The sequence below is a fragment of the Carassius carassius genome, chromosome 42 (assembly GCF_963082965.1).
Source record: "Carassius carassius chromosome 42, fCarCar2.1, whole genome shotgun sequence".
NCBI classification, from domain to species: Eukaryota; Metazoa; Chordata; class Actinopteri; order Cypriniformes; family Cyprinidae; genus Carassius; species Carassius carassius.
This window is the reverse complement of record NC_081796.1, coordinates 22,873,029-22,898,235: the sequence shown is the minus strand read 5'-3', so window position 1 is coordinate 22,898,235 and position 25,207 is coordinate 22,873,029. Positions and strand designations below refer to the sequence as shown.

At 36.1% G+C, this 25,207-nt stretch overlaps 2 protein-coding genes across 2 annotated transcripts; one reads left to right on the top strand and one right to left on the bottom strand.

Moving 5' to 3' along the window:
* Nucleotides 1-11,478: 11,478 nt before the first annotated feature.
* On the bottom strand, nt 11,479-17,899 carry LOC132124232 (vimentin beta). Its single transcript, XM_059535157.1, has 9 exons — nt 17,273-17,899; nt 16,420-16,480; nt 15,285-15,380; nt 14,110-14,271; nt 13,380-13,505; nt 12,866-13,086; nt 12,249-12,292; nt 11,716-11,798; nt 11,479-11,624 (listed from the first exon to the last, which is right to left on the bottom strand). The coding sequence occupies exons 1-9, from the start codon at nt 17,791-17,793 to the stop codon at nt 11,586-11,588; spliced, it is 1,353 nt and encodes a 450-aa protein (XP_059391140.1). The 5' UTR covers nt 17,794-17,899; the 3' UTR covers nt 11,479-11,585.
* A 408-nt stretch (nt 17,900-18,307) lies between these two features.
* Nucleotides 18,308-23,521, top strand: LOC132123824 (tRNA (cytosine(38)-C(5))-methyltransferase-like). Its single transcript, XM_059534512.1, has 10 exons — nt 18,308-18,473; nt 18,737-18,846; nt 19,816-19,892; nt 20,145-20,216; nt 20,516-20,581; nt 21,372-21,441; nt 21,521-21,604; nt 21,688-21,995; nt 22,613-22,800; nt 23,272-23,521. The coding sequence occupies exons 1-10, from the start codon at nt 18,401-18,403 to the stop codon at nt 23,373-23,375; spliced, it is 1,152 nt and encodes a 383-aa protein (XP_059390495.1). The 5' UTR covers nt 18,308-18,400; the 3' UTR covers nt 23,376-23,521.
* Nucleotides 23,522-25,207: the final 1,686 nt, after the last annotated feature.

Sequence of the window (25,207 nt, the reverse complement as noted above, 5' to 3'; positions counted from 1 at the left end):
CACGAGGATCATGGTAAGTTCCCCGAAGGGTGGATTTTATTGGTAACCGTGAAGGGGGAAAAGCCAACGTGAGGGACTCCGGTGCTCGGCGTTCTCTTCTCCGTCAGTGCGCAGTGCTGTGTGGGTCCGTGAAGTCCTTGTCCTTTGGGCTGGCGGTCACACGTTGCTGTCTGGAGGGAAACACAGAGAACTATTAGCCGAGTCTTTTGGAGACATCTCTCACCTCTGTGTTCGTCGGCGCCGCTTATAAAGCCCGTCCCTGATGGGCTGCAGGTGTGACCGCTCAGCCCGTGATGAGCAGGTGCAGGTGTGCCTGCTCTGTTTCCAGGGCGACGCTGACGAGAGCTCGGGACACGCGTCACAATACATACATACTGAAATTGTGTTACACCAGACCCTTGGTGCATACAGATAACATTAACAGTAGAGCATAAAAATACAGATAGATGCATGATACCTTCATGTTGGAATAATTATATATTTGATGAACGCACTTGAATGCCACTACAGTGTCTATTTGTACAGACCTTACGAACTGGAAAAATGTAAATAAGAATTGGGGCCCTATTTTAAAGATCTAAGCACATTGTCTAAAGTGCATGGCACAGGCGCACTCAGGGTGTGTCCAAATTCACTTTTACTACTTTTACCGATGGGTAACCGGTCGGCGCATGGCCTAAAAGGGTTGTGCCTATTCTCTTAGTCTTAATAAGTAATGGGTTTTTTTGGGGCGTAATGTGCAATAAACCAATCAGAGTCTTATCTCCCATTCCCTTTAAAAGCCAGTTGCGCTCGCACCTTGGCGATTTCGCTATTTGCATGGTGGAATGTAATTTTTCATTTTTAAAACTGTTTGTGTTGCGCATCCCTGTGTGTATAATAAGCAAAGTGTGCGTGCATTGTGCACCCACCTATAGGCGCATATTACTAACGCGCTCTTTAAATAACAAAGAAAAAATATTGTGCCAGACTTTAGACCAGGTTTGAGTTGGTCTATCGTGCAGTTTATTTTCAGTTCCTCAAAATAGCAATGCGCCAACAATGCACCTGAACCTGGGCAGCTGTGGCCTAATGGTTAGAGAGCTGGACTAGTTACCCGAAGATTGGTGGTTTCTAGTCTCGGTGCTGGCAGGAGTTGTTGGTGGTAGGGAGTGAATGAACAATGCTGTCTTCCACCCTCAATACTCATGGCTGAAGTGCACTTGAGCAAGGCACTGAACCCCTGGGTGCTGTATATAAAGCTGCCCACTGCTCCGGGTGTGTGTTCACTGCTGTGTGTGTGCACTTGGATGGGTTCAATGCAGAGCACCAAATCCAAGTATGCGTAACCGTACTTGGCAAATGTCACGACTTTCACTTTCACCTCTTTTTTAGACCAGCACACCCATGGGCACACAAATTGGCATACATGCTATTGCTATTTAAACAATCTGGTGCAGGACGGGAAAATAAGAACTGTATCAGGCTGAAACTAGCAAAAACATTTAAGCCATGTCTTGCGCAGCATCGCACATGGTGTATGATAGGGCCCTTAATGTCTTTTAATTATGCCATATACTGTTACATAGAACTGAAGTTATTCAACATTTGCCGTTTTTCAGTAAGTTTGCAAGCTATCTGGTTAGATGACTTGTTTTGCTACCACTAAGTGATATAGATTCAACATGTTCAATTAATTCTGACCAAAATCACTTGCTGTCACGACATAATACTTGTAAGAAAACCGAGCAGTTCCAGTTGTTTTACTACCAAATTATATGGATTACCTAATTAATTTAATTTACATTAAAAAGATTTTGGGACATATGAGTTCCTGAATGTGATGAATGATGAACGTCACTTCCAAGGCAAAGCATGGATTTATTATGCGTTCAAGACAATAAACTTCCAAATTAGGACAGTCATGCATACTTTCTGTCACACGAACACACTCTCATGTTGCCAAGACTGCAAGTGTGGATACTGGGACGGGCCCGTACACCATGTCACACCAGATACAAGTTCAAGTTTCATTGAACTTTTTCTATGTCTGCTGCCCTTCAGATCAGCTGAGGACAGTCTTGTGGAAGATGAGGAACTGCCAATTAAACTAATGGAAATTATAGCAAATAGCTCTCTCTCTAGGTATTAGAACTCTAAACTGGCCTAAACTAACCTTAAAAATTTGTACTTTTAACAGTTGTCCGTCAAGCTATTACACTGATTAACCATCTCTGGAGATTTAACTCAGTCCACTAAAGATGTTGAACGTTTGATGCCATGATGAAGAGGAAACTGAAAGAGAACATGCAAAGTATGATAAACTGGAGCCAGTGTTCCCAGGGTTGTGATTTTCCTACATAATTGGGTTATTTCAAAAATTCAAAAATTGCAGAGCTTTTTGGGTCTACTTTTATAATGTACCACAGCCACCAAAAGGTTTATCTGGATATAAATGTGTATTGATCGTTGGAATAAATCCACTGAAGGAGCAAGTGAAGAAGAGACAGTATGGAGGAGCATTTTCTGTCATGTCACAAACCAGGTTTGGTCCACATTAGGATTTTTAAGGCAGGTTAATTGAGTTTGCCAAAGTAGTTTTATTCCACATTGATGCTTGTGTTTAGATAAAGCAAGAGTGAATGTGAAGAGTGAAAGTAACGTGATGTGTGGCCAAGTATGGTGTCTCAGAATTTATAAACTATAGATTACATACAATATAAACTTGCCTAGCTGAAATCATCCACATCAAACATAGAAGAGAATAATTCAAATAAAAAATACATAAATGAGTTTATTTTAAGAATCTTTTTGGGAAACACACACCTGTCAACTGTGGACTCGGGAACATTTTGAGCTTTTCATTCATTTCATCAAGCTTTTTTTTTTTTTCAGGAGTTGTCATACCTTTTTGGTGGGTTTCAAGTCAGTTTAAGCCTGGAGATTTTTCTGGGTTCTGGCAACTGCCTGCAGCTTGACTTGACAGAAAATGTGCAATGCCTCCTCCTCCATGGAAATGAACAGTTCTGAAGGCAATGTAATCGCAATTCATATTCTTTTGCAGCACAAGAGTCAAAAGAGCTATTTACCATGAATCAGAAATTTCAGTCCTATCCAGTCATCAAATTATTCTCCCTTCCAAAAGGCCAATCATGACTAAGATAAAAGACCTTTGAGATAAAAGAACACACACAAACACATACAGTAAATGTAAACGGACTCAAAAGTCTCAAAATGAGAATAACATCTGCAGTATATCGAATTGTAGGTTGTTTACGATGCCACAATCAGGGTTGTAATAGTCTACAAGTAAAAGCTTCTCATATTTTGAATCCAAAATGAAGCAACTGAGCACACGTTTCGTTTTTAAGCACCCATATTAAATATACATTGTTGTTAGAATACATGTTGAATATTTTTGTCGTAATGATTACAAAATGATGCTGAAAAATAATAACCTGGTCCTACACCTCGTGTCTCAGGTCTCCCGCATAGGTGCGTTTTATTCAGTGTTTCCTGGACTGAGCTTTTAAGTGACCATAACGGCTGAATTTCCAGTGTGGTAAAGAGCTTGCAGTATGACGGAATGTGATAGGATAAAAATACAGAGTACCACAAATAATGGTAAGAAACAAGTTTCATTTGGTATAAAACATTTCACGCGTTCTGGCTGCAGATAAAGTTTTAATAGTTGGTGATTTTAATATCCATGTTGATAATGAAAACGATGCATTGGGATCAGCATTTATAGACATTCTGAACTCTATTGGTGTTAGACAACACGTTTCAGGACCTACTCATTGTCGAAATCATACTCTAGATTTAATACTGTCACATGGAATTGATGTTGATGGTGTTGAAATTATTCAGCCAAGTGATGATATCTCAGATCATTATTTAGTTCTTTGCAAAATTCATATAGCCAAAATTGTAAATTCTACTTCTTGTTACAAGTATGGAAGAACCATCATTTCTAACACAAAAGACTGCTTTTTAAGTTATCTTCCTGATGTATCCAAATTCCTTAGCATATCCAAAACCTCAGAACAACTTGATGATATAACAGAAACTATGGACTCTCTCTTTTCTAGCACTTTAAATAAAGTTGCTCCTTTACGCTTAAGGAAGGTTAAGGAAAACAGTTTGACACCATGGTATAATGAGCATACTCGCACCCTAAAGAGAGCAGCCCGAAAAATGGAGCGCAGCTGGAGGAAAACAAAACTAGAGGTATTTCGTATTGCTTGGCGGGAAAGTAACATATCCTACAGAAAAGCATTAAAAACTGCTAGATCCGATTACTTTTCTTCTCTTTTAGAAGAAAACAAACATAACCCCAGGTATTTATTCAATACAGTGGCTAAATTAACGAAAAATAAAGCCTCAACAAGTGTTGACATTTCCCAACACCACAGCAGTAATGAGTTTATGAACTACTTTACTTCTAAAATCGATACTATTAGAGATAAAATTGCAACCATTCAGCCGTCAGCTACAGTATCACATCAGACAGTGCACTATAGACCCCCTGAGGAACAGTTCCACTCATTCTCTACCATAGGAGAGGAAGAATTGTATAAACTTGTTAAATCATCTAAACCAACAACATGTATGTTAGACCCTATACCATCTAAGCTCCTGAAAGAGGTGCTTCCAGAAGTCATAGATCCTCTTCTGACTATTATTAATTCCTCATTGTCATTAGGACATGTCCCCAAAACCTTCAAACTGGCTGTTATTAAGCCTCTCATCAAAAAACCACAACTTGACCCCAAAGAACTAGTTAATTATAGACCAATCTCGAATCTCCCTTTTCTGTCCAAGATACTAGAAAAGGTGGTATCCACACAATTATATTCCTTCTTAGAGAAAAATGGTATATGTGAGGATTTCCAGTCAGGATTTAGACCGTATCATAGTACTGAGACTGCTCTTCTTAGAGTTACAAATGATCTGCTCTTATCATCTGATCGTGGGTGTATCTCTCTATTAGTTTTATTGGATCTTAGTGCTGCGTTTGACACAATTGACCACAACATTCTTTTGCATAGACTTGAATACTTTGTTGGCATCAGTGGAAGTGCATTAGCATGGTTTAAATCGTACTTATATGACCGCCATCAGTTCGTAGCAGTGAATGAAGATGTATCCTATCGATCACAAGTGCAGTATGGAGTACCTCAAGGCTCAGTACTAGGGCCGCTACTCTTCACGCTTTATATGTTACCCTTGGGAGATATCATCAGGAAACATGGTGTTAGCTTTCACTGTTATGCTGATGATACTCAGCTCTATATTTCTTCGCAGCCCGGTGAAACACACCAATTTGAAAAACTAATGGATTGCATAGTCGATATAAAAAACTGGATGACGAGTAATTTCTTACTGCTAAATTCTGAAAAAACAGAGGTTAATTATAGGACCTAAAAACTCTGCTTGTAATAACCTAGAACATTGTCTAAGACTTGATGGTTGCTCTGTCAATTCTTCGTCATCAGTTAGGAACCTAGGTGTGCTACTTGATCGCAATCTTTCCTTAGAAAGCCACGTTTCTAGCATTTGTAAAACTGCATTTTTCCATCTCAAAAATATATCTAAATTACGGCCTATGCTCTCAATGTCAAATGCAGAAATGTTAATCCATGCATTTATGACCTCAAGGTTAGATTATTGTAATGCTTTATTGGGTGGTTGTTCTGCACGCTTAGTAAACAAACTACAGCTAGTCCAAAATGCAGCAGCAAGAGTTCTTACTAGAACCAGGAAGTATGACCATATTAGCCCGGTCCTGTCAACACTGCACTGGCTCCCTATCAAGCATCGCATAGATTTTAAAATATTGCTTATTACTTATAAAGCCCTGAATGGTTTAGCACCTCAGTATTTGAATGAGCTCCTTTTACATTATAATCCTCTACGTCCGCTACGTTCTCAAAACTCAGGCAATTTGATAATACCTAGAATATCAAAATCAACTGCAGGCGGCAGATCCTTTTCCTATTTGGCGCCCAAACTCTGGAATAACCTACCTAACATTGTTCGGGAGGCAGACACACTCTTGCAGTTTAAATCTAGATTAAAGACCCATCTCTTTAACCTGGCATACACATAACATACTAATATGCTTTTATTATCCAAATCCGTTAAAGGATTTTTAGGCTGCATTAATTAGGTAAACCGGAACCGGAAACACTTCCCATAACAACCTATGTACTTGCTACATCATTAGAAGAATGGCATCTACGCTAATATTTGTCTGTTTCTCTCTTGTTCCGAGGTCACCGTGGCCACCAGATCCAGTCTGTGTCCAGATCAGAGGGTCACTGCAGTCACCCGGATCCAGTACGTATCCAGACCAGATGCTGGATCAGCACCTAGAAAGGACCTCTACATCCCTGAAAGACAGCGGAGACCAGGACAACTAGAGCCCCAGATACAGATCCCCTGTAAAGACCTTGTCTCAGAGGAGCACCAGGACAAGACCACAGGAAACAGATGATTCTTCTGCACAATCTGACTTTGCTGCAGCCTGGAATTGAACTACTGGTTTCGTCTGGTCAGAGGAGAACTGGCCCCCCAACTGAGCCTGGTTTCTCCCAAGGTTTTTTCTCCATTCTGTCACCGATGGAGTTTCGGTTCCTTGCCGCTGTCGCCTCTGGCTTGCTTAGTTGGGGACACTTCATCTACAGCGATATCGTTGACTTGATTGCAAATAAATGGACAGACACTATTTAACTGAACAGAGATGACATAACTGAATCCAATGATGAACTGCCTTTAACTATCATCTTTGCATTATTGACACTGTTTTCCTAATGAATGTTGTTCAGTTGCTTTGACGCAATGTATTTTGTTTAAAGCGCTATATAAATAAAGGTGACATTGACATTGACATTGACGCGTAGTGTAGTTTAATTCACTAACAAGTGATTCATAGGAGTTGTGCTGGAATCAGTGTTGTCCAATTTACAAATAAAAAGAAGGAGAAATGTTTTCCATATGTTTAGTCGCTGACTCAAACAATATTCATCTGTCATCTATAGTAGAAGCTACACGGGCAGATGGCAACACAGACCAGTTGTGTGACATGTTCTCTTTTCATCCTCAAAAACAGCAATATTTGCTCCCGTTGTTTAATTTTAAAGACATTTTTGTTTACTTTTCTACACCAAACCATACTATATTTAAATAAAGTGTAACATCTCCTATCCTGAAGTGTACAGAAACAAAACAAATTGAGAAGTACTTTGCTAATTTCCAGACCGTGTCTACAAAAACATAGTTTCATAGATGATGCTTATTTAATCCATTATATACTGCAGATATACCAAATGTGTTATGTATGTGTAATACTGTCTGTACAGTAATATAAGTAACTAAACTGGTACAACACAGTGAACATACATATTACAAATGTTCTTTATAATTAATCTAAAAGCAAGTTTTAATGGGTAACATAACCCCCCCCCCCCCCCCCCCCAAAAAAAAAAATAAATAATAATAAATAAATAAATAATGTTTCTGGAATAAATAAAACAGATGGGATTCGAAATGAGGTAAACCCCATAATTTACTGAACTCGCTGCATGCAACTGCATTTCTCAATGAAGTGCGCTCTGAAACATACAGCTATCTGTTGTGTCACAATCTGACACCAGAACTTCGTTATAATGGTTCTCTGATTACTTTGCCCCTCTTGAGCACTGCAATTAACTCTGCTCTCATAGCTGAGAGTTAAACAAGAAAACGAGTGTTTCATCAAGGACTATGGTAATTAAAGCCTCATCCCCAGCAATTAGCCCTTGTACCACGGAGAGGAAGAAGTTGCTCAGAAACGCTCATCTTTATTAAGGCCAATGCATGTCAAACATGAATAAAGCCTAATTGTCTTCTGTCATTATCCCAGTCAGCAACGTGCAAATGCTTAAATATCTTTAGAATGTGTCTTTGTACTTAAATATTAATATTCTGCCTATAACTGTACTAGTTTCATGTCTCTTGCATCGCTCTGTGTCTGCTTTCTTCTTACATACAGTGATATATTAAAATATTATTAATATAATACAATATGAAAAATCATGAAATCATGTCCATATGTTGTTTAATTGGTAGGGAGCCACATAATTAGCAGGATAATGAACAGTCAGTTGGTTTGAATCACAAAATAAACCCCTTCAGTGTGACTATGTAGTATAGTCATCGTAACACATTTTGGATAAAAGTGTAAATGTCATATTGGTGTGGGGGGGGGGGGCTGAAAGCAAGATAATTACATTTATCTTCTGAAAGTTTTAATTTGTCAGAGTCTGTTTATCATTAGGGTCACTAAACAACTAATGAATCTGCCTTTTTTTTTAATAAAATCTGCTCATTGCAGAACATATATTTTGATAATAACTAGTTCAGAGTAAACTTCAAGAGAGTTTGTGCCCACTGCCCAGATGGGTTTGATAACCCCAGGCACCATGTGTTGCGGTCCAGTGACTGGGCCTTTTGTGGCTAATTGATGCAAATACTGTGTGCATGAATTAACCAAGTCTGTATGAATCTGTAATGAGACCTTACAGTTGAGAGGTCAGAGTTTTAGGGCACAGAGATGGAGAATTCACTATAAAGCCTGTGGTCAGTGCAACATATAACAATGCTATGTTTCCAAAACCAACTTAACTGCTGGTAGCACCGACCAAAAGAAAAGACCATTAAGGTCAACTCTGTTTCTAGCCAAGGTCATCAGTCAGATTAATGGGAAGGAAGGAGAGCCAGAGGTTAAAGGAGCCCATAGTGTCCGCTAGAGGATACAGCGTCTCGTTCCCTCTTGGGGAACTATGATGTTTTTCAAAAGAGTGCTATATTTTTGCAGGGAATGCAAATGTTTTGCAAGATAAAGCAAATAAAGTTTCTTGGGGAACTGCAATACTTTTGTGAGAGAATGCAAATGTTTTGCAAACCAATGCAAAGTTTTTCGAGGGAACGCAGTACTCTTGCAAGATAATTTTTCCTCCCAGCTCATATTTTTTTCCATCCTATAGGGGCTTGATACAACTGACCTCTCAGAATGAGGTATTCCAGAAAACCATGCATTAAAATAAGTTTCTTTTATAAGATTTATAAGAAATCTTATAAGCTTGTTGTGCAGATTTATTATCATATTTGTTTATTTGAAAAAAGCTACATTCCCTGTTTTGACAGACCATTCCCTGTCTCTCCTGTGCATCTCTCTTGATTTTTCCATATCCCTGCTGAAGACACAGATTTCCCATCACAGTGTTGGTGGAGGATGTAATGAAATCTATAACGGAACAACAGGGCTGTGTGGACCATTTTGGATGTCTGAGATGAGTCCCTGCAGCTGCTAGACCTGCAATTACTGAATCAGATCAACACAAGTCAGGCACTTCCATGCTGTAGTTTGGTAAAGTCCGTGTGAACCAGAAGTTGCTGCCAACTTTATTTCAGTATATTGACATATTTCCAACTGAAGTGCAATACTGAATAGAGAATGCTATTTTAGCACTCCCCCTCTCCATCTCTTTTACTCGCAGCAAACTAACAGTTGGAGGGGTTTGGTTAAAGATGTTCTGCCCAAGCCATGGCCCAAGCCGTCAAACTGACGTCACCAGCGAAGGAAAGCCATTCCAGAGCGGAAGCAAATTATCAGATTTTGATTCAAGTTTACCAAAACAAACTATCATTTTTTTTTTCTTCAGTGGATTAACTTGATTAATTGTTCACCTCGAGACTAGCATTGGATATTTAAACACACTTTTAAGCACAGTTTAAGCAGTGAGCCATCCATATCATGTTCAAGTTTTATGGTAGGAGACACACACGGCCACTAAATACATTTTCAGTTTAATGAAAAATGAATTTAATTGAATTTGAATTTAATTAGGAGCGTATTAGTGGTTAAATGATGGTGCTATGCGAGCACATCAGACCCTGTGTGTTCATGATTGTAATCAAGCATAGTTAATTTCTTCCTGTTTGCTAACTCCATCTGTTCACAGCTTCGGCTTCTGGCTTATTTTTCTATTAACGATAAAATAATCATCAGTAGAGCTCACTAATATTTGTATACATTCTCCACCCATATGCAGTTGAAACCAATGTCCACTAGAGAGCACACAAGTAAAAGTTTTGGACCATAAAAAATGTAACTGAATGCAGAACTGTTCCATTTACATGCTAATGACTTCACTCTGCAATGTAAACAACATTCATTTTTAATTGCCTTGTACACCTGAGAGAATGTCTGCATTTCCTCAGCCTATAACTGGATTTATTTAATGATAGTTATTAAAGTATTAATAAGGTAATAGAAAAATATTGTTTACTGGGCAATAACATTGAGATTAATATTTTAGTTTGGCTCATTGTTCAATTTGATATAAACTGAATCATTAGGAGTTTGAAATTTTTGGGGGGGATTTAGTCTAAGTTTTTGTTTTTTATAAAAGAATGTTATTATAGGTAAACAAAAATCATAATACCTAAAAATGACAAAAACGCAATAAAATGATTAAAACTCTCAAATTAAAAACAATATATACAAAAAAAGTAATTTAACATATTGATAAAAAGTATCTATGATCTCAATACTAAAATAACACTGGTACATGGGAGTTTTAAGATATTGGTTTAATTTCAACAGAGTTGGTTTAATATCTTAATCTTGCACTGAATCAGTGCCAGTATGCCAAATCCTCCTTCAGACTGGCACCATTTGCCTGGTCTTTGCCCTTTGCTTTCACACTCAGGAGGAAAAAATATATTTGGGATTAGGTTTTAGTTATGAAGGTACTTAAAATCATATAATAAAACTGTAAATAAATAAATAAATAAATAAATACATGCAGAGGTCTTGAAAGGGGGATTGATTGGCAGCTATTTAAGCATGCAGAGGAGTAATCTCTAAACATGATGAGATGATGATCTTATTAGAGCTCACCCATTAGGGCTAATGGTTGCGTTCAAGAAATTACCTTTAATCATAGAAATGTTCTTGTGTTGCTCATTGCCCGGATATCTCCCGCTAATCTGTTTATTTTAATGACGTAGAAGATGTTACTGAGCAACAGCTAGAGAAGAATTTGAAAAATGCCCCTTTAGATTATTAGCTTATTTTGCATGGTAAAAAGAAATGAATGACGAATGCGTTTCATGAAATAAAGGAATCTGATTATTCTTTAAAAGGTTTATTGAATTTGTGGAAATTTGTAGGCAGTTTGGTCTTCTTTTTGTGCAAGAGACACAAGTCCATCAAGTTTTTGGTCATTTGCAATTATTTTACAAAACAGGAAAAGGCATAGCAGTATTGCTGTGGTCTTCAACAGTGTAAACTACAGACATCGTGGTAAACATGAACCTGGATAAAGCTGGTTTACTCCTAAATTAACTTTTCAGGTCTAATACAGCTCAATCAACAGACTCTAATGCTCTAATGTGGCAATGCAAAAAAGGCACTTTAAAGCTGTTTTTCTTTTTCTTTCTCTCTCTCTCTCTCTCTCTCTCTCTTAACAGATAGAAATCTTTATTCTTCCTCGTTTTACTCCAGCGTGGATCTTTAGCTATCTAGTGCGCCTACTGGTCACAGGTTCACATGCAGCTCATTCCAGATCGTCTTTTTGGGTCGACTGGTTAATTATCTGCAGTGGATGAAAGGTCAAAAGGTCTTCATTTTCATATAAAAACTTATGTTAAGTAAAGACTTTTTTGTAAAGACTTCATGGCACTCACATGTCCATCTCTGGTCTCGATGGTCTTTATCACCACTTTCTTTGATAGGCTGTCCATCGCAGGTCTGATTTCCTTCATGGACTCTGTGGTCAAAATATGAATAACATCAACAGAGTGAGACGGAGAGAATCCTCTATCTGTTCTAATTGTTTTCAATGTTTTTTTATTTTTATATAGTTTATTTAACCAATGCATTGTTACTAAACTGCATAGGTCCAAATATATACAAAGCTATTAAAATGTGCTAAATTGGAAAACTCTAAATGGTTACTGAATGCATTTTGAATTTCAGTGGTTTTGTGCCATATCTATTTCCTCTGCAAGTAAACATGTATTTGATTTTATTTAATTAATGCTATTTTAAAACAAAATATGAGAAGCATTTTCATCTCTGTTTTAAAAATTGATAAGCCTATTTATTTTACTGTCATAATTATTAATCTATACATGGTTGTAATATTAGTAATACATTATTTGCATTTAGCCTTGTTTTCCCACTGTTCACAATATTTATGAACTAAAATATACTGTACCTCGTAGGGATAGTGATGAAAGGTTGGGAAATGGTGTGGTGATTCTAGAAAGAAAAAAAGACAGAAATAATGCATAAAGCAAATTGTCAAGTCAAAAACATATTTATGATTTATTTAAAAAATTTGCACTAAGTTGTTGTGTAAGTCACATTGAAGTGAACAGTGTAATATTATTTGCTTTATTTTATTAATTAATTAAATTTAGTATAAGCTAATGTCTATTTAACAGGGTTAAAAATATTTTAACTAGTTTTAGTTAATTATAATGTTGACAAATTAAATACAAATAAAATAAAATAAAATAAAATATAAATATTAAATAAATGACAACATTTTAAATATAGAACAACATTTTTTTTATTAAAATTAAAATAAAAAACATAAATGCAAAGCTAATTTACAATATTAATTAAAAAATATTATAGAACATACAAAATACTAAAATAGTACTGCTAGTTAATAGCATAGCCTATTTCTACAATTACATCAGTAACCAAAAACTGTTACTTTTTCATGAAGCTACATTTATCCACTAGGTGTCCATGCTGAATGCACCATTAAAGAAAAGATAAAAATCCCAAAACAGAGAAAATATATTTGCAAAAGCAAAAGTTCACCTGTATTCTTCCCCTTCCAGGAGATTCCTGTAGGTGGCGATCTCAATATCCAGGGCCATTTTAACATTCAGCAGATTCTGGTATTCACGGAGATGGCGCGCCATCTCATCCTTTGTGTTGCGGATGTCATCCTCTAGACGAGCAATGGTGTCCTGGTACCCGGATGCCTCGATGGAAAAGTTATCTTCCATCTCTCTCATCTGACGCTCCAGTGACTCATTCTGAAAAGATGGATCCGATCATTTTTAATTTAAGCAGCCTCAATATAAAGCACTTTAATAAATGCTAATCAGGGTTATTAAAGTTAACTAAAACAAACAAACAAAATTATAAAATAAATGTTACTCATAATAAAATCTGTTAACTGAAAAAAATGAAATATTAAAATAAATTTCATTTTAAAATATGAAACATTTTAGTACATCACATTTAACTTGATGTACTATAATAACTAAAACTGAAATAAAAATCATATGTAAACACCGAAGCTAATATAATTTTTTCCAGTACTTACAGTTCCCTTAAGAGCTTCTAAGTCGCAGGTGAGAGATTGAAGCTGGCGGCGATAGTCATTGGCCTCATGCTTGGCCAGACGGACCGCTTCACTGTTACGGGCAGCAGCTTCTGACAGGTCAGCGAACTTAAAAAAAAGAGAAAGTGTAAGACAAAGAGAAAGTGCCATCTGCCTCCCTTGGCTTTTGTTTTCTGTTGACTGTGCTAGTTTCATGTTTGAAGATCTAGGTTAAATAGATCGATCGGTCCATTAGGATGATCAATGCCATGACAGAGGAATCCACACAAGCCTCTACGTCGACCATCTGCCATGTCTTAAGTAGTTGATCCTATGCTGAGTAAGACTCCTTCCTCAAACATCTCACAGTCTCACCAGGTCAGATCCTTTTTCATTGTTCATTTGTAGTTTAACTGAGTTCTAACTGGTGTTTCTTGTAGGTTTATCAATTTTATCTTGGGTGTTTTTAAAAAAATCTTTTGGAGAAATAAAAATAATTTTATTATGAAGATATACTGCAAATTTTTCATAGCAGCTCAGATTCTTAAAATCAAATGTATTGGTGTTAGGATACTGGTCCAACATGTGGTGGGCACAATCTTTGTTTATTCCTTTTTTTTTATGACAAGATACAGAAAAGATATTGAATATGGGAATCCCCCCCCCTCTCCTTTTAAAAGATGATATGCATATTTATTTATTATAATTCTGTATTTTATTATTAGAAACTGACCTTGGATTTGTACCATTCCTCAGACTCCTGGAGGTTTCTGGAAGCCAGAGTCTCGTACTGCTGTCGGACATCTTTCAGGGCAGCGGTGAGGTCAGGTTTGGCCACTTCCATATTAATCTGCACATGCCGTTCCTGGATCTGCATCTGAAGTTCGGCGAGTTCCTGTGAAGATGTTGGAAAAGATGACTTTAACAATCCAAATGCACAGTTTGGGACCCATTCTGAAAACCATTGTACACTGTTGTTCAAAAGTTTGAGGGTCATTAAGATCTCATTAATGCTCATCAAGGCTGCATTTATTTGATCAAATATACAGTACAGTATAACTTTGAAATATTATTTAAATTATCTATATTAATAAAATACATTTATTCCTGTAATGCAAAGCTGAATTTTCAGCATCATTGCTCCAGTCTTCAGTGTCACATGATCCTTTTAGAAAATTTTCTAATATGCTAATTTGCAGCTCAACATTTATTAGTAACATTTATTATCATAAGTTTGAAAACAGTTGTGCTGCTTAATTTTTTTAAGGAAAGAAAAATCTTTTGTTACATTATAAAAGTATCTTTGGCCATGTTTTATAAATTTAATGCATCCTTGCTAAATAAAAGTATTAACTTCTTTCAAAAGAATATCTGACTGACCCCAGCTATTGACTGGTAGTTTATAATAATCGTGTAGTATAATTTTTGGTTTTTGATTTGAATGCAAACAGAACGAATCTCTTCTGACATACAATAGTAATAGTTCATTAGCCCTGAACTAATGTACTTCCTGATCCAGAAACAATGTCTGCGCTTTATTCTCTTGGAATCATGCCCAATTCCACGACCCATTTAATCACTGTGGTAGCAAGTCACACATGCCTGACTATCCCCTGATATTAACAAGCCCAAAAGAGTCAGTCAGCCAGAAAACCACGACTGTGAGAACAATGGTTGAATGAAACAAAATTTTATTCACTTTATTGTTCAGAGCTACTCTTTTATGGCTCAGGACTTCATCAGCTTTGTATTAGATGTTTCTCCTAGAATTCCTATTAAAATATCTCATTTTTGATTGCAAGTCCTGACAATTTTTCTCAGGAGTAAAATCTGTGAAAGTTGCCTTTTTTTTTGCATTGAATGTTAATGCTATCGATGAGAAACACCCGAGATCTGGTGGTTCAGTACCTCATCATGAAGTTTCTTCAAGAAAGCAATCTCTTCTTGCAAGGACTCCACCTTTCTCTCCAGGTCCAGACGAGCCAGGGAGGCGTTATCAACATCCTGTGGGTGTAACACACGTAAAATATTCATCAGCTCTATTTGTGTGAACCTAGGAGACATTTCTCCCAAAAATGTTGTTTTGAACTTCCATTTGTGTTTCATGTGAATTCTACACAGTTCCTTTTCTCATTCTTCTATTCCTTTGCACTTAAATAATCACATTGTACAGGTCATAAGTTTGGGGTCTTTTTATTTTAATGTTTAATGCATTTATTTGATCGAAAATACAATAATATTATGAGATACTATTACATTTTAAAAAATTAAAAAGTTTTCTATTTTAATATATTTTAAAATGTAATTTATTCCTGTCATGAAAAGCTAAATTTTTAAGCATCATTGCTCCAAATTTTCAGTGTCACATGATCCTTCAGAAATTATTCTAATATGCTGATTTGCTGCTCAGGTAACATTTCTTGTTATTATCTGTGTTGAAAACGGTTTGTGCTGCTTAATATGTCTGTGCAAACCACGATACATGGATTTTTGGATTCTTTAATGGATAGAACTGCATTTATTTTGTACCATTATAAATGTTTTTTCCCATGCAGTTGTATTAACTAAAGCATTAATTTCTTTAAAAATAAAAAAAGACCCCAAACTTTTGAATTTTAGTTTATGCAAAATGTTTTAAGCGATTGACCAAATTAAATGACAATAGCTTGCCTGCTGCTAAATGGCAGTAGTGCTGCAGCTGGTGGTGGTAGACACCCTTTAAAGCACACACACACACACACACACACACACACACATCCTCTTCTCTGCAGCCAAATGTCCAATGGTTAACACTGACCCCTCCCACTCATACAACAGCTTTGTCATGAATGCCCAGCCTGCTCTCAGACAAAGCTCTCTTTTCAGTTGCAAGTCTAAATCTGATGCCGGACAAGTTTGCAGCTTGACCAGGTCTGCTCTGACCTTCTGATTGTGGACACTGACTTGAACGCTAATTGATAACATTAAAATTGTGGTTTTGGTAGCACTCAGTCAAACAGCAGGATACATATAAAAATGATTCTCTGAACACACAACAATGTACCTGTCTGAAGCTCAGAAGGCTGTTCTCCGCATCTTCCCTCTGAAGCATCTCTTCTTGAAGTCTGAAAATGATATTAATATTTAAGCACAGCCACACACTGTAAAACACAACTAAACCCACTCTAACACACATCTCATATATACTGTATAATTTCTTCTCTTTTGCTTTATCAAAAAACTACACAAATAATGGGTTGGTTTTAAAGAGAAATCCACATAAAGAAGAGCTTTGTCCTATAATAGAAATTCAACTAGAACCATCTTACAGAGTAAAAAAACAAAAAGGCTTTATTTAAGTTGTAAGTATAATTTTATATGACTGACTGAATCAACTTTTTGTCATTTAAAAGGTCAGGTAAAAATTGTTACTTTACTAAATATTTTATAAGACTATAAAAAGAGTTGCATCATTAAAATACAGTTTATACAGTTCATATTATGTTTTTTATTAAAATAAAAATCATAAACGATTTATGTAATTCAAAATATTATTAAATATTAATTGACTAAATCAACCTATCTTAGGTTACACTAATAAAAATAAAGTCAGGATATTTTAAGTTTTCAGTAAATGCAAATCTCGGTATATATATTGATATATTAATTTTATATACATGTGTGTGAGTATAACAGTTTTTAAATGGCATTAGACACTCAAAATAATCTTATACATAAAACATTGTTTTGTTATTGTTTTATATAAAGGTACCGTTAAAACGCATGCATGCACTTTTCTTATACGAAATGACAATAATATAATTTTTAAACCAATTGTTTGCAAAAAAAACAAAACATTTACACTCATAACCGTTTTTGTTTGTTTGCACAGTCTGTTGGACAATGTTTGGACATACTTCTGTCTGAGACGCTCGATGTTCTCTCCCAGATTGTCCCGGTCCACCTCCACTGTGGCCTTCTCGTTGATGAGCTGGTCCACTTGTCGCCTCAGTTCTCTCATCTCATCCTCGTACAGATCACCGACCCGGGACGAGCCTTTGCCCCGCATCTGCTCCAGCTCCGCGGTCAAGATCTTATTCTGCTGCTCCAGAAATCTCACTTTATCTATGTAACTGGCAAACCTGTCGTTGAGATGTTGCATCTCTGCTTTCTCATTGGTTCGGTTGGCTTTAAACTCGGTGTTGATGGCATCGGCGAGCCCGAAATCCAGCGTCTCGGTGGCGAGTCTGGTGCGCATCCTCGCGCCCTTGCTCATGTAGATGGATGGAGACGCGGAGGACGCGCTGCTGTAGGACACGCGAGAGGTTGTGCGCCCAGGGCTGCTGTACTGCCGGCTTAAGTAAATGGACCGAGCCATCGCTGGTCGCTCCACACCGAACATCCTTTTATAAGAAGATGTGCTTGTCCGACTGGCCATTGTAATCCCTTAGTTCTGGGTTATCGTTGATATCAGCGTCTAATCTCAGAACCTCACCCTGTCCAGACCAACCGAGACCAGTGCAGAGATTCGGCTTGCATTTATAGTCCACTCCCTATTCTAATGACATAACGGTGTGGGGAGCTTTAGTGACGTGGAAACACAGTCGGGGCGGAGGAGCAGATGTGCCTCTCCATAAGTTAGGCTATTAAAAGAGTTTAACAGTGGCAAAAACAGGAAAGTGTATTATTTGTTTACCAATTCATTCGTTTATCCGTTTAATTAATTTATTTTCTTAGGGTTTAGTTTCTGTTTATACAACTTATTAATTTGCAAATATATATATATATATATATATATATATATATATATATATATATATATATATATATATATATATATCGTTAACATCATCTGTCACCATTTCATATGCAAATTACATTTTATTGAATTGTTGTTATTGTAATGAAGAAGAAGAAAACTAAAAGTGGAACGTTTCCTCTATTGTAGTTGTTTCTAGAGGGTCATATATTCGGGATCGCACACGCGTGGCATGTTTGTGTTTGAGACGCTGTCAAATATCATAAACATCATTCAGCAGTGAAAAATGGACAACACGGAGCGACTCCGTGTCCTGGAGTTATACAGCGGAATAGGAGGGATGCATTATGCTTTAAAGGGTACGTCATTTGGTCTAAACTTGTAGCGATTATTGACACACATGCCTGACTCAGGATCAGTTGTTTATAAATGATTGCCACGCTGGTGGTGTTTGAGTGTCTGTTTTATGAATCCCACAGGTGTCACTGTTCCCTTACTGTACATTTGCAGTGTGTTTTGTTCATTAATAAAATATGACATTAACAGACTGAAAAAATGTCCTTTGTTTCTTTAGAGTTGAACTCAAAAGTTAAATAAGGTCAAATGTGTGTGTTTCTTTCAGAGAGCTCAGTTCTTGCTGAAGTTGTTGCTGCTGTGGATGTCAACACAACAGCCAATGAAATCTACAAACACAACTTCCCCAATACCCCACTCCTGCCAAAAACTATCGAGGTCAGTGCTCACCCTCATGAATCTCGATTGGTTATCTAAATAATATCATATTCACATGACACTAAGTGGCTTTCATGTTTTGTATAATGTTCCTTCTTAATGCAAATATAAACGGGTAATAATCTAGCAAGTAAGATAATTATGACTGTCTTAAAAAAAAAAAATCTAAAATTTGTAAACGAAATCTGTATTATTTAACTGATTTATTGCATTCTTGATAACATGCCTCTTTTGTAACATCCTTAAAATGATAGCTCTTGGTTAATCCTACCAGCATGTAGTGCCATGACTGCGTTTTAAAAGCAATAGGAGGTAAACATGTAACTGAGTGGTTTTTGTGGCAGTTAAATATTATGTGCTTCGTCAGCATGGTAATGATGGACCTGTCACTGGTCTCAGTTCGTTGTAAACAATGGATGGTGGTTTAAAGAGAGATCATGAAGATGGATTAGATTTTTAAATGACATAATTCTGAAGTAAATTTGTATATTTTCAATTTTTTTTACTCGAAGCATATTCATGTTTTCAGTTAAGCATAAATAACTAATGAACTCATGTATATATATGTGTGTGTGTGTGTGTGCTCTTGTTTTTGTGACATATCAGGACACACCTCTGTATAATGACATGGGTATGACACAGGTATTACAAGGAGAGGGTGACTTATGAGGACATAACCCATGTCCCCATTTTTCAAAACGCTTATAAATTATACAGAAAGAGTTTTTTGAGAAAGTAAAAATGCACAAAGTTTCCTGTGAGGGTTAGGGTTAGGTGTAGGGTTGGTGTAGGGCCATAGAATATACAGTTTGTACAGTATAAAAACCATTACGCCTATGGGATGTCCCCACTTTTCACAAAAACAAACGTGTGTGTGTGTGTGTTTTGATATGCAAATCATTATTTATAAGTGTGATTTTAAGATATTTGTTAAATACTGTAATAGCTGTTTTGGATCATTTTCATCAGGGAATGACGTTACAGGATTTTGACAAACTGAACTTTGATGTGATTTTGATGAGCCCACCCTGTCAGCCGTTCACCAGGTGATCACAAGTGCATAAACAGTTCACATAAAACAATAATTTTTTTCCACCTGCATGTTGTTTCAAATCAACTTTCTTTTTTGTTTTATTCTAATATTAGTTATTTTATTGTTATTAATATTTTTATTTAGCAGTGATGCATTAAATTGATTAACAATAAAGACATCATAAAATCTTACCAACCCCAAGCTTTTGTAATGTGGTGAAGGCTGCTGTATCACTCGACTAAAGCTAATGTGTGTTTCTCAACAGGATTGGTTTACAGGGAGATGTTGCCGACCCCAGAACAAAGAGCTTCCTCTATATCCTGGAGCTTCTGCCAAGGTCAGACGGATCAATCTGTGCTCTTGTTAAGTCACTTAAACATTTTTTTTTCTCTGATATTGATTTCCAAATTTGAGTTCACTCTTTATCGTAATATTATTTTCTATAAACAAGACAAAGTTCCTGGAAATGCACATTCTACTGTATTTTTTCACATTTGACATTCATGTCTGATTAAAGTACAAAGAAGCTTCCCCTCTCCATTTGCCCTTTCTTTTCTGTTTTTAATCTCGAGCTCGGAGTTGTTTTTTTTCCCAGAATGTGTTTGTGAATGAATGAACCTCTCCTTCTCCTCAAAGGCTCAGCAAGCGGCCAAGCTTCATTCTGCTGGAGAATGTGAAGGGCTTTGAGACCTCTGCTGCAAGGTAAACACATGGCTATGAGCCAACAGGGTCATTGGTTTCCCTTCTGTGCTTCTGTCACCATGGACTGTGCTAATAAGAATCTTATAGTTGTTTCTGCACAATAAATGAATTGGATGGATCAAAGTAATAATAATAAAGTAATAGCAATAATGAAAGAAGTAAATGTTACCATAAAATTGGTCATAACCTTTAAAAAAAAAAAAAAAGTTTCCAAAAGTGAGTATTTGCAGTGATGCTATAGAAGAACTACTTTTGAGAAATTGTTTGTGAACAATTCTTAAAAGATTATCTTTAGAACAATTAAAAAAATATAAAGAACTTTTTTTTCCACTTAACAGAGCCTTAAAGGGATGTTCCAAACCTGTATGAATTTTATTCATTTTAAAGGTTTTTTGAAGAATATTGGTGACCAAACAGTTGACGGTAGCCATTGACTTCCATAGTATGTAATAAAATACTATGGAAGTCAATGGCTACCATCAGATTACCGGCATTCTTCAAAATATAATCTTTTGTGTTAAACAGAAGAAAGATACTCGTACAGGTTTCAAATAATTGGTATTTGATGACAGAATTTTCTCAACATTTTTTGGGTGAACTTTAAACCTTTAAAGTTTCCATGCATGTTATAAATTTTTCATGGAACCGTCCAAGCCATTTATTTATTTATTTATTTATTTTAAAGACTGGATTATTATTTTAAAGTTTCCTAATACATGTTTTAGATTATTTTATTAGCTTTTTGTTAGTCTCAGAAAAAACATAACTGATCTGATATTTTAATCTGCAGGGACGCTTTGCTTAAGACATTGAGAGAGTGTGACTACAGCTTTCAGGAGTTTCTGATCTCACCAATATCTGTAAGCATGTTTCCTCATCTCTTAAATATCTCAGAAAGTATATCCCAATCTTGTTTTGTGATAGTGTTTATTGCCACAGCTTGGGATACCAAACTCTAGACTCAGATACTTCCTCATTGCAAGGAGACCACGGGGATCCTTCTCATTCCCAGCTTCAACAGAGGTAGTTTTCTGTTTAGATCTATTCTACCTCAGGCACCGCGGTACATTTGCTATTGAATACTAAAGCTGTTCTTCCACTGGCAGATTATAGAGGGCTTCCCCATGTCTGAATCTTCAAACAGTCTCGCTGTTCCACACAATCACCCTACAGCATCTGAGTGTGAGAGAGAAAAGACTGGCACGGTCATTTTTAAGCTGGAGACAGAAGAAGAGTTGGAAAGGAAGAGGATCCAGGACAGTCAGGAAACAGTCCGGAGGCTGCAGGACTTCCTGCAGGAGGATGAAGAAGGCATGGATCAGTATCTGCTGCCCCCCAAAACCCTGCTCAGATACGCTTTACTGATGGATGTAGTTCAGCCCAGCAGCAGGAGATCAGTCTGCTTTACTAAAGGGTGTGTGTCTTACCTTATAAGTATGCGCTATGATGAATACTTAATTTATTTTATGTATTTATATATTTTAGATATATATGTATATATGTGTCTGTGTGTCTACAGTATATATACACAGTTTATATTTTTAATCATTAATTTGATATATTAACTATTTATTTATTTTTACATTATAGGGTGTTGTCCCTTACCATTTATATATATATATGCCTAATTTGTTGTATTTAATTTATACATTTATTTATATGTAAACTTACACATTTATTTATGTAAGTGTGTGTGTGTGTGTAATATATATATATATATTATATACACATATACTGTATATTTAACAGTTTAATGACTTTTTAACATCATAATTATTCTATAATAATGAAATGCATATATAAAATGTTTTCAAAAATATATAATTTAAGTTTATTTACATTTATAATTTTTTAAATAAAAATAAATGTGATTATAATGAGAAAATGTACATTTATTTAATATACACTAATATACACTAATTTGATCATGTTTTCAGCCATCAATAGGAGAGTACTACTGTTAGCCATATTTCGCAATGATTTCCCAGCTAATGCCCTTGTTGATCATAACTGTTGATTGTTTTTGTGTAGTTATGGTCACTATGTGGAGGGCACGGGCTCCGTCCTGCAGTCCCGTGTGGATGTGGAGCTAGAGGGTGTGTTTAAGAGCTTGGAGCTGCTTTCTGAAGAGGACAAACTAAAGCAGCTTTCTCAGTTAAAGCTGAGATACTTCACACCCAGAGAGATCGCCAGTCTCATGGGCTTTCCTGCAGATTTCAGTAAGACTTTAACCCCGTTCTCCCCTCATAGCAACCAATAAATTCACATGAAATTTGATGGAACTTTACATTACATTAATATAAACAGATATACATAGATGTCCTTTTTGCTGTAATATTTCAGCAACATAAGTTTTAAAGTCCACTTTATCATTCCACTGGAGTTTGAAAAGTTTAATAAATAACTTCCCGTTATTCACTCTTTGCTTCCATGCAGATAATTTCGGGATTTGATTCAATTCAAAAACAGCTGCATATGATTAGTTTGTTTTTTAGAAAGACTCCTAGGCCTTTTACCATATAATAGTCAAGAATTCAGTCCGTTTTTGTGACATGAGCATTTAGTGAAATATTTTACATTATTGTAGTTGTCTATGAAATGCCATTCATTGGCCCTGATGTTGTTTGTGCATATCCCAAGCTTTTACATATTTAGTTTCAATCCGTTTTTTAATATTTTGTGTGTTTCAGGTTTTCCGAAGCACATTTCCATTAAGCAGCAGTACCGAGTGCTGGGAAACAGCCTGAACGTCCATGTAGTTTCACAACTTATACACCTCCTGATCTCAAAATAGACATTTTGAGATTAGACATTAGATGGACTGTGTACAGGGAATATATATGTATACACTATATATTTAATGTTTTTATTTTATTATTATTCAAATTAAGACCTTGTATATTGTTGGATTTGTTATACAATAAATAAAATGTTTTTTTTACAGAACAGAAAATGTCATTTTTCCTCCATTTGATAACTCCAAACAAAAGATCTGCATCATTGCTGCATAAAAGTATTAATTGGTCCCAAATTTTTTAAGTTTGTGAACAGTCTCCTTTACACATTTGAATATTACAGCACTATTTTCTTGTTTGCTGTCAGTGGTTACTGAACTGAACTGAATTATGGATCATTTTAATGGATCCATCAGTGGAATACTGTTCAGAAAACTGTTTAATGGCATTGTGTTTTTCTTTTTTTTTTCTCTCTGTGTGTTGTTGTCACTGTATACTGGAAGCTTATGTCACTATAACAAATTCCTTGTATGCGCAAGCATACTTGGCAATAAAGCTCTTTCTGATTCTGATTTCTGATTCTGATCATCTCTCTTAACTGTCCTAATAAATATGCTTCCAATAGGCAGTGCATTTATATCATCAGAATGCCACGTAGTGAGCTAGTGGTGCTCAACTTCACCCACGTGGACCTGGAGACTCATAGTGGCTGTCTTTTTGATTTTGTGGAGGTATTGATGAGAGCAATAGTAAGTATAATTTTGATCTTAGAGTGTCATTACCAAGTCAAATTTCTCTTCGAGATGGGATGGATGAGACCGACCCACTCATTGGGAAGTACTGTGGCACCATCCTGGCAGCACTAATATTATCCACCACTATTTGACTCTGGATCCGTTTCAAGTCTGACAGCTGTGTGTCCCATGCTGCCTTCAGGGCCATGTATCAAATTGGTGAGACACTGAAACCTTCTTTTTGTAAAGCGTATGACACAGACTGAATGGCAAAGTTCACTTCTGCCATTTTTCTGAAAAGTAACAGTAAAAACAAAAACTAAAACACACTTGCAGACCTGCAAATGCAAAAATGAATGCCACATTGCAAGAACGCGGTCACATTTTGATGTGGTCCATTTAAAACCAACCTCCAGACTCAAGGGGGCAATAAAGTGGTCTTCAGATGTTTGTGTCATGTTGTGAAATGTATTACCAATCATGGGCTTTTATAAAATAGCAAAAATTTAAATTTCATGTTGACTTTAAACTAATAGCTAAACTGATTCTATACAATTTAGCTATGATAGTATCTTCAAAATATTGCTGAGATGCTAATGGTCACAATACATTGCTGAAAATGTAAAGCGTTTTAGTGTTGTTTTACATGTGCATCTCAATAAATTAGAATGTCTTGGAAAAGTTCATTTATTTCAGTTATTCAACTCAAATTGTGAGACTCGTGTATTAGGCAAGGCAAGGCAAGGCAAGTTTATTTATATAGCACATTTCGTACACAATGGTAATTCAAAGTGCTTTACACAAAAGAAAGTAAAATAATAATGAAGAAAAATAATAAGAATAAAACAAGCAATTTTAAAACTTTTAATTTTGATTTTACATCAAATAAAATTAAAAAAACAGTGAAAATATATATTGCAATCAGTTCGGACATTGCACAGAATCAGAATCAGAATCAGAATCAGAAAGATCAGAATCAGAAAGAGCTTTATTGCCAAGTATGCTTGCGCATACAAGGAATTTGTTTTAGTGACATAAGCTTCCAGTACACAGAGACAACAACACACAGACAAAAAAAAAAATTACAGGAGAATTACAAATTGGCAAATAAATAAGTGTATAAACAATTGTGCTATAAATGATAATGGAATAGGATT